General features: G+C 50.6%; 1 protein-coding gene across 2 annotated transcripts in view; it reads right to left on the reverse strand.

Moving 5' to 3' along the window:
* ZBTB16 (zinc finger and BTB domain containing 16) overlaps nt 1-8,250 on the reverse strand; it is a gene marked incomplete at its 5' end in the record, with an annotated part of 187,250 nt that extends 179,000 nt beyond the window's left edge. For both annotated transcript variants that reach the window (XM_079708363.1, XM_079708362.1), the window contains one exon: nt 6,983-8,250. In XM_079708363.1, the coding sequence (XP_079564489.1) occupies nt 6,983-8,250 (1,268 nt within the window). The remainder of the gene's footprint in view (nt 1-6,982) is intronic.
* Nucleotides 8,251-10,263: the final 2,013 nt, after the last annotated feature.

The following is a 10,263-nucleotide window of genomic DNA, read 5'->3' on the forward strand; positions in this document are numbered from 1 at the left end:
TGATTTGCTGGCCTGACCACGTGCACAGGCAATAGGACACTGCATCAGTGAGCCGCCTCGGCATTTGGAACTGATGACCGTGGAGTGCTGCCTAGCTAAATTTAAATGAGGGCTGGAATGACTCATCAGGCTTCAGGTCAATGGGACAAAGAGTACCCTGGCCACCGTGCTACAAAAGATCAGCTTTTGGGGGAAAATGCAGGTGCTCACTGTGAATCAGCTCCAAACACACGGAGCCAGAGGCAGCGGTTCTTAGGTGCTGGATAAACTGACAGCTCTGGGGGAAAGCAGGGCCTGAACCAACACGAACACCAATTTTACCCTGCGCTGCCAGCTTCACACCAACAGTGGCAGCAAAAACACAACAGCAAACATTGACTTTCTGCCATCCTTCCTTGCACGCGACAAATATTTACTGATTAATTCCTGTAACAACCCAGTGAGTAGGTACTGTTATTATTCCCATTTTATAGACGGAGCCAACAGGCACAGAGAGGTTAAGTCATGTAACCATAGTCACACCGCTGGTAAGTGGTGAAATCGGGATTCTGACCCAGATAGTCTAATTTGCTCAAAATGCCCATTTACTATGGGAAAAACATGGGGTTGGAGGTGGGGGAGACGGGATGCCATGACAAATTTTCCTTTCTAACAAAATAACTACCACCGAGTCAGGCTTTTCACCTAAAGCCACCAAAACAGAACTTGACTAAGAACACCTTTACTTAACGTGGAAAATTCCAGAACCCTCCAGTGGGCAAACTGAGGCATGCCTGTATTCATTTAGCAAGACTTTTATGTCTCACACGTGGGCCTTCAGTTGGACTTGTTTTAAAGTCATTAATTTTTAAAAATTAAAATAACAGGAAATGTTTTTCCCCTGAATTAGCAAGAAATCAGAGTTGTGAATGGAGTTTTGATTTTCACAGTTTAGGATAATCACTATTTTAACGATTCACAAATAGTTTTCCTAGCACAAGCAGGAGGGAAAAGTAGTGCTGAACTAAAGCTTTCTTCCCCTTTCCTTCCAGCAATTAGCAGCTCTAACCAATAGTGACAGCAAATTAAAATGCGACTTCTCACCGAGATGAAAGAGCAGGCAACTTTCTTCCATTAGAAAGAAAATAAAAGAACTCATCTTCAAAATTTCCAAGAGTTCGGTCTAGATCCCAGACGACTCAGTAACCCTAAGCAGGTTAAAGTATTAAAAAACCAAGTCAGAGCAGACAAAATCAAATCAAACTGACCCCCTATTTTAGCTGGCTGACTGCCAAACCAGAGCAAAATCCAATTAACCAAAAGAGCTTCATGAAGATATAAGTGAGTGCAGAAGGGGCAAAAGGAGAACTTTTTTAAGAGTTCAACAATCCAGAAACAGCTCATCCAAGTGCCTGGTTTTACAAACGAAGAAGTTAAATAAGCTCACGATGAAAAAGAGACCGACAACAGTGACAGAGCTGAAAAACAAAAAATACAGAGCTGAGTGTAGAGGCCCCACCTCCAAAATGGCAGGACACACCATCACAAAGCCATCTTCTTCTCTTCACGACCAGTGACCTCTCCAACAGACTAGATTTCCAGAAGCCCACGAGCTTATAAACTTAAGTCATTCATCATGCCCCAAAAGGATACTCCCTGGAAATAGAAATGGTTTCAGAAAGGATTTGGGCAAACCTGTGAATGACAGAGCAGCCATAAATAGCTATTAAGAGAAGTTGGGTTCCACCTGACCTTTAGGATTGACGTCAAGGAACAGAGCTGTAGCCTCCAATGGTGGTATCTTAGGGATGGTGTTGGCACCCAAAGACTAGGTCAGATGGATCTGACCCAGGAGAGCAATGCCATGTGCTTATATGGCCTTATATGGCGGAGCACCCAGGACTGTGAATTAGAAGGCAAGCCAAGCTCCTGGCTCTAGCCATTTATAGCTATGTGACCTTGGGCATGTCACTCACTCAAAGCTCATTTTCCTCATCTGTAAGTTGGGGCTGATAACAGTGACAATCCCTTACCCAAAACCCTTGGGGGCTTCAGAAATCCAAACTGTTCAGATTTTAGAAAGGAACTATGGGGACTGTAATGTTCACCAGTCCCAGAGGAGTCCAGGGAAGCACTCTGTAATCAAACACATTAATATTTTTGCAGCAAAACATATGAATATTCAAAATAGGCAGGATAAATATAGCCTCACATCAGTTCAGATCAGGTTTTGCCACTAAATGAGTTTGCTGCAAACTTACACAAAGCCTTTTAGCTTTCAGAGCTTTTCAGACTACATCAACACAGATATGGAATGAGGGACCTGCACCCCCTGAGGGGAGGCTGTGAGGTTAAGAGAGATAAAGTCATGAAAGCTGCTTTGCAAAGGAAAAAGTAGAACCACCAATAAGAGGCATTATTAATATTCCTGCTGTTGCTATCATTATCCCACTGCATACTCTTTTCCAAATAGAATCTCATTTGACCTCAGAGGTGCCTAAAGCTGGCAGAATGATGAGAGAGGACCAAGAGTTCAGGGTAGCTTCTAAATTCCCCGAGTGGCCTAAGCCAAGGTCAACGGCTATTGATCCTCTACATGGTCAACCACTGAAAACCGAGCAGCTGGCCACCTGAAAGAGGTCAAGGCAAAGGGCCAGGCAGAACCCTGACGTCTCAGCGATGCGGCTCAGGCACCCTAGGGCTGGCCCTGGGAAGCCTCTGAGAAGGGCTGCACACCTGAGTGGGGGAGGAAGGCTGAGCCCACCCACGTGGTTCCTGAGCATCCCTGCAAGAACCAGGCAAGAGTTCCTACTGTGTGTGTGCAGGATACACACTGTAGCTGATCCAAGGGCTTGTCTGTAAAAGATCCAGAGGCTCCTGGGAAAGCAGATCCCACTCTGATTCTGCAGCACTAAATTCAGAAACATATTAAGAGCAAGCTATATGAGCCTGGGGAGACTGAGGACCATGAGGGCTGTGTTGACACTTAAGTCAACCACAGATCCCTGTGATCTTATCACATGTATATAACTCTAAGGAGAAGGTGCACCTGGCCTGGTAGAGCTGGTCCCTAGATCAGATCCAGACAAGGCTCCACGCAGAACAGGCCCAGCCTTTCAGGGAGAGAGAGACAGAACAGAGACTGAGTCTAGGGAAGGAGAGTCCAATCTTCCTGATGTGACCCTCCCTCCCTCAGACACTACCCTCTGTAACATAGGCCCGCTGGGATGGTTTTAGGGTCCAGCACTTACTCCTGCATCTGCCTGGATAGATCTGCTCATCTAGCAGGACTTCTGATTGTTCTGACTGCCTTCTGGATCCTTTAGGCAGGTAAGCCCTGTGTGATTTACCCAGAGAGCATCTCTGTGGGCTTTCCGTTAATCCATGGCTACATGTGACATTGCTTTTACATCTCACCATGCACTGCAGGGACCACAACTTTATAAAGTTTCATTCAAACTGTCTGTCGGGCCAGCAGGCTCCCCTCTCACCAGCTTGGGACCAAGTCGTGAGGAAAGCTACTGATGGTTTGTTGGGGAATCAAACCCTCCTTCCTGCATCCCTTCCTAACACTCTCTCCTGCCTTCCTCTCCATGCCCTTCTCTCCCCCCACCAAGAAGAAAGACAACGATAACTAGCAAGTACCTAACCTTTACCTACCAGCCTACTGGCTTAACAACAAAGTAAAATAAATCCTGTAGCCTGTTATTTCATCATGTTCATCACTGTCATATTCACAGCCAATTCCACAGCCTCCTGACATCACATCTCCCACTCCGATGGCTCTGTCTTGTTTTTTGTGTGTGTGCTACGCTGGGACTTGTGATGTGGGGGAAGGAACAGAGAGCAGTAGGAAATCGGGAAGTCTCTGCTTGTCTCTCAGACCTTAATCCTGGAGGTCTGAGAGACAGGGAGAGAGGAAAAGTCTCCCCCAAAAAAGCACACCTGATCAGGAGCCAGGGGCTGCCCATCAGAGCGAGGGCGGAGTGCACACGGGAACATTCTCTCCACCCTTGACTTCCTGAGACCTCACAGCTCTCCATCCAGGGCACAGCCCCAGGCTCCAGCTTCTTGGGCTGCAGCAGCCTACTTTCCACCCTCAGTCAAAAGCACAGTCTCCGTGTCAGCAGCCCACAGCGTGATGCCAAGGACGCCAGGACTGGCGGCTTGCCATCACAAGCTCACAAGGACGGGGATATCCTCAGCACTGCCTCACAGCCAACTCAACCCATCGATGGCAGTGCTGTGGACACTACACACTAGAACACAGAGCCAGGTGGGGTGATGCAGAGATGAGACCCAGGCGAGATGAAAGTCTCAGGGTCCCTTCCTCACCCTCCTGGTTACTAAGTGCCAGTCACAGCTCCAGGGATTTCTGGATGTTACTTCGTTAATTCAGCATCCCACCCTACAGACCACCTGCCTTTTAAAGAGGCTAAAGAAGGCTACGTAACATTGCCAAGCCCTCCCTGCTCTATATGGCTAGTTCTGCCACCCACGCTCTGACGGGGTAGACCACAGCCAGCCCTCCACCTCTCCCCAGAGGAACAAGGGTCCCACAGAATGGGAACTTGGAACCCCTGGGAGAGTAATAGCTTTTGCAGCCCTCTCAGGTAAAAAGAAGCAAGCAAGACCCAACGAGAAGCCAGAAAAAAAACCTGCTTTCCAGGGAACAGGGGCTGGGAGAAATGGGTGAAGGTAATCAAAAGGTACAAATTTCCAGTTATAAAATAAATAAGCCCTGGGGATATAACACACAACATGATGACTACAGTTAACAATACTGAAGTACATATATGAAAGTTGCTAAGAGAGCAGATCTTAAAAAAGTGCTCAAGGAAAAAAAATTCCTATGTACGGTGATGGATTTTAACTAAGTCGTCTTATCATAGTGATCATTTCATAAAATATACAAATATCAAATCATTACATTGTATACCTGAAGCTGTTACATGTCAATTATACCTCAATTTTAAAAATTACTTTCCTGGGACTTCCCTGGTGGTCCAGTGGCTAAGACTCCACGCTCCCAATGTAGGGGGCCTGGGTTCAGCCCCTGGTCAGGGAACTAGATCCCACATGCCACAACTAAGAGTTCGCATGCTGCAACTAAAGATCCCGCATGCCTCAACTAAGACCCAACACAGCCAAATAAATACACAAATAAATAAATATTTTTAATTACTTTCCACTGTACCCCATTTCTCATAGCACATAACTGAAATAATTCACATCCGGAGAAGATGATCATCTATCTGGTCAAGTTTGGGGAGAGGGTTTCCTCTTTAGGAAAGTTTGAGCAAAAACAAACACAACCTCGGTCTATTTCTGAGCAGTACAAGCATCACGAAGACACACCTTAGTGGCGGTTACTTTTCGTACCCGACCGGAAAAGGATCGGCTATGTTTAGCTCAGCAGTACTTTCCACAAGGTAAGTCTCAGAGCCCCCCCATGAAGCGGTGTTGGAGCAGGTTCCAGCTCAGCTTGGAGTAATCAGATGACCGCCAAATGCCTCCACCTCCATGCCCCCAACCCCTCTCCTTCACACCCCCTCCTGAATGGCCAACAGAAGAATGGGGGGAGGGTAGAAGAGGGCAAAAGTGAAGAATCCACCCAAGATCAGGAAAACAGCAGGCAAGAGGGTGTGCAGGGAAATGTTATCACAGATGGCAAGAGAAACTGGACTTCTTGACACCATTCGCCCGACCCAGGAACCCAGGGTAATGTGATGGGTATATCCTTACGACAGATGCAGATGAACACCAAACTCACTACAGGTTCCCTCTGTGCTTGCTCCACTTCTGATAAGCAATTTTCAAAACCCTCTGTTCTGTAGATACGATCCTCTTCGGGACCGATGACTCCAAGAGGCAGCCAAGAGGGTTAAGACCTGAATCTGAATCCAGCTCTGCCTCAGTGTCTATATGACCCTGGGAAAAGGTCTTAGTACCTTCCTACGTAAGAACGTCATCCACCTGGAAAAACTGCTGTAACAAAAACGTGACTCCATGAAAAGCACTTGAACCAGGCATGTCATGAAAGCTATTTCACAGAGAAAGAAACAGAAGCCAGAGGGAAGCCAATGCTGGCCCAAAGTGGTATTTAATTCAATGTGAGAAGGGAGGGTTAAGAATAAGGCTGCACGCTGCAAAACAATGTGTCTCCTACCCATCCTTCCCCCTTGAATTTAAATCAACTCCCTCGAAATGTGTTTACAGGGACAGAGAATGAGAAGGGAGAGGAAGCAATGTTCCTGGTGATGAATGTTCACCAGGAATGACGTTTGGAACCTGCAGCTGCTCTTGTGATCTAAGCAGCCTCCAGCCCCTCCCATCCTCCAGAGCTGCAGACAGGCTGCCTTGGCAGGAACCACCACATGGGAACTCAGGTACCTGAAACCTGGCTACGTGGCCAGATCCAGGCCATGGGCCCTTCCTCCTCACCCCACTTCTCCCTCCCTCCACTTGATGAGTCACCCCAGGCAAAGGACAACAGACCCAACAGCAGGAAAAGCAAAATGGGAGCCCAAAGGCAAAAAAGAGACGAAACAGCACAGGGAATGCCCTGGCAGTCCAGTGGCTAGGACTCTGCACTTTCACTGCTGAGGGCGTGGGGTTCAGTCCCTGGTCGGGGAAGTAAGATCCTGCAAGCTGCTTATGGTTTCCTTTGCTGTGCAAAAGCTTTTAAGTTTCATTAGGTCCCATTTGTTTATTTTTGTTTTTATTTCCATTTCTCTAGGCTGCACAGCGTGCCCAAAAAAAACAAACCAATAAAATAAAATCATATTTTTTAAAAAAGAAACTGGGCGCGTAAGTTCCCCAGTGCTTAGGAAAGACCGAGGACCCCTCGCCACACCTGAAAAGTGTCCCCCTACAAGTTGTTTTTTCGCAAATAGCAAAGACAACAGAGGAGCCAGGCCCCAGGCCTCGGGAATGGCTGCGTATGGAGGCAGGGTCAAGGCCAGAAATTCAGGGTCAGGGGGATGGGTACAGAGGGGCCTACCTGTGCTGCTCCACGGCCTCGTTGTCAGGAAGCTCCACCCCGCAGACGCTGCACTGTTCCCCGACAGTGCGGCTCTCTGCCTTCATGCCCACCGCCAGCTCCCCCAGCTTGCTGAACAGCTCCCTCTGGATGAAGCCCTGGGGCAGCAGACCCCCGTAGGTGCTGAAGTCCATGGAGACGGCCAGGGTGGGCTGCACGTGGAGGCCCGAGGTCACCGAAGACGGCATGCTCAACACGGCATCGGCCTTGTGGTTGGGCAGCACGGAATAGATGCCCAGGTGTTTCTCAGCGGGGGGCGCGGGGCGCTCCGGTCGGCCTGGGGGACCCTGGCCAACCTCGGTCAGAGGCGGCAGCTGCTCGGCGCTCTCTTCACGTCCGTAGTGCAGCTCTCTCGCGCTGGTGATGACGCTGCTCCGAGTTGGGGTCCCGGGTCCCTCCTTGCCCCTTTCCTCAACCTTGTCCCCCATCCCGGCTGAGACGCTAGACTCGGCTGCCCCAGGGCTGTCCTGGCCGGGCACCTCATCCACCTGCATCATCTCCGGCTTCACCTCGGCCACCGCAGGGTGCCGCCCAACCCCAGCCAGAGTCGGCTCCTCAGGCCTGGCAGGCAGCTGAAGAGCCCCCTGCAAGAGAGACTGTCCTATGGTCATCAAACTGTCCACTGCCGCCTTGGTGGGGCTCATGGCGGAAAGGCCAAACGAGGTGGAGACGGAAGGGCTCTGGTCCACCATGGGCCCAGGGAGGCTCTGAGCAGCTACGCTGGCGTAGCCACTCTCCTCGCTGGAATGCTTCGAGATGAAGATGTTCTTGAGGTACCGAGCCTTCCGGTCCTCTTCCTCCTCGGCCCCACCGTCCGCCATGGTTGCCTCCGTGTCATTGTCGTCTGAGGCCTGGATGGTCTCCAGGATCTTCAGGCACTGCTCCTCCAGGTACTCAATCTCCAGGATCTCAGCTGCGTAGAGCAGGTCATCCAGGTCCTCCGCCTTGGCCTGCAGCGTGGCCGTGTACGCATACTCCAGAATCTGCTGGAAGGTCTTTGGAGAGAGGAAGTCCAGAGTATAGTGCTGGCTATTGCGGTGGAAGAGGATCTCAAACATCTTGCTGGTGCAGGCCAGCACAGTCCGGTGGGCGTGGAACTCCTGGCTGTCCACCATGATGACCACATCGCACAGCGTCCCGGCCAGCCGCATCTGGTTGGCCTTGCAAAGGAGCCCCGTGGGGTGGCTGGGGTTCTGCAGCTGGATCATGCCCATCTTTGTCAGATCCATGGTGCTCCCCGAGGCTTAGGCATGAGGCTCTCTTTCCTTCCTGGCTCTGCGTGGCAGGGCAGGCTGGGTTTCCTGGGCCAGTGGACAGGGCTAAAGGGGAAGAGGGGGAAAGAGGCAAAAGAGATGCAAGAACAAAAGGAAGATTAGTTAGTGTCCCGAAAAGTAAGAATTCAAACACTAGCACCTCCCCCAAACCGGCAGCAAGACAGTCTTGGAGATTTTAATGGAGGGGAAGTGGCTTCCAGGCCCAGGGATGATGAGAGTCAAGAGAAGGGCCTGCTACAGCACATGCCTAACTCACTGCTCTACGACATCTGTTAGATGAAGTAAAATGAAAATTACAATAGAGTCTTGTGAGTCTTGGGCTTTCTTTAAGTCTGAGGATGGGGGACTCCCATGCAAAGCCAACACTGATTATGAGAAGTTGCCCAGCACTTAATTTAAAAGAATAAGAATTTAACCCCTTCCTCTAGTCAGTGTAAGCACTCAGTTTCACTCTCAACACCCTGTGCAGCAAACCTCATCTTGGAAACAAAGTTTTTCTAAATCCTGCCTCACCAGTGGTAGCCCCAAGAGCAAAACCCAGCCTAGCTGGGGCTGGCAGCCTAGAGTCGCAGCCCACAGAAATCTAAGGGCAAGGTTCTCCTCCTCCAGCCCACCTCCTCACCCTCAGCCAATGCCTTCCTGGACCTCTGTCCTTCCACTCTTCTAAGAGCTGCACAGGATTGATGAACCCATGCCCTGACCACCTCCTTAGGCACTAAGAGAAAGACACACACATGACCCATGTACTAGCTTGGCTCACTTCTGCCCACTGCCCATGGGCACCTCAGAGTGATTGTGTGTGTAATCCAAAATCTCGACTGTGTGTGCATGTACCAGCCAGAAGGGGAGAGAGAGTTAATACATGTGCACACTTATATAATATGGCACACTTATCCCCTGCCCACAAGTGCCCAGTAGTCAGGAGGATCTGTAATATGTAGGCTAGGTCATGAAGGACCTATAGAGAGGTCCTAGGAAACATGCAGCCCTAAAGCCAGGAGTGCACATGCTGGGAACATGAACTCCAAGTGTACCCCACAGGCTCCCAAGAGTGGGCAAGTCCTGTAACCCGGAGCAGTAAGTGATACTGTTAATGGCTTGGAGGTGCGAGAAGTGATATTGGCACCAGCATCTATGATGTGAGTTACATTGAATATGAAGGGAAAACAGGGCTGGAGACAAAGGACTCTCCCAAAGCGCTGTTTGGGATCGGTAACAGGGCTCTGAGACTCACAGACCTGTCTAAAGAGTGTCAGAAAGACCTCACAGGCCCAGGTCCCTCCCAGCCTCTGCCTAGCTGTGGCCAATATTGCAGTGAAATGAACTGGGAACAACGCAGAGCAAGGGCTTTTGCTCGCTCTTGGAACACTGCTGGCCTCCGCCCCCAAAAGGAACCCTATTGGCTCCAGAGCCACACATCTTACTCGGAAAGGGTTAATAGGACGACTAATCAGGACACTTTTGCTCCCACCCTGGGGTGGGAACTGAGGCCATGGGGTGGGGGTGGGGCAAGGGGTGGGAGCGGTGACCATTCACCCGCGCCTTGCCACCATGCGCTTCCCCACAGACTTCGTGGTTTCAGAGAACTAGGAGGGAGCAATCGGAAGAATGTAAGCTGGGCTACCCGAATATCTCCCCCAAAACAAGCTCCGTGGGTCCTGAAGGAAATCAGGGTGCCCTGGTCAGCCGTCCCCGCCACCCGCGGCTCGGCGCCCGCGATCCGGCTGGCGCTGACTGCAGCGCCCAGCCCCGCGGCGCGGGAGAAAGCCGGCGCTAACCCGCTCGAGCTCCGGCGATCGATCGCGCTCTCACACTGCCCCCCACCCCGCGCCCCGTTCCCAGCCGTCCCCACGGAGGCTTGGAGACGACTTCAGCAAACTTGGGGAAGCAACTTTTCCGGGGAAGCCAAACGGCAAAGAGAAAGGGAGCCGGGCTAGGGAAGAGGGAAAGCGAAAGAGACCCGGACGA

The sequence above is a fragment of the Hyperoodon ampullatus genome (assembly GCF_949752795.1).
Source record: "Hyperoodon ampullatus genome assembly, chromosome: 7".
NCBI classification, from domain to species: Eukaryota; Metazoa; Chordata; class Mammalia; order Artiodactyla; family Ziphiidae; genus Hyperoodon; species Hyperoodon ampullatus.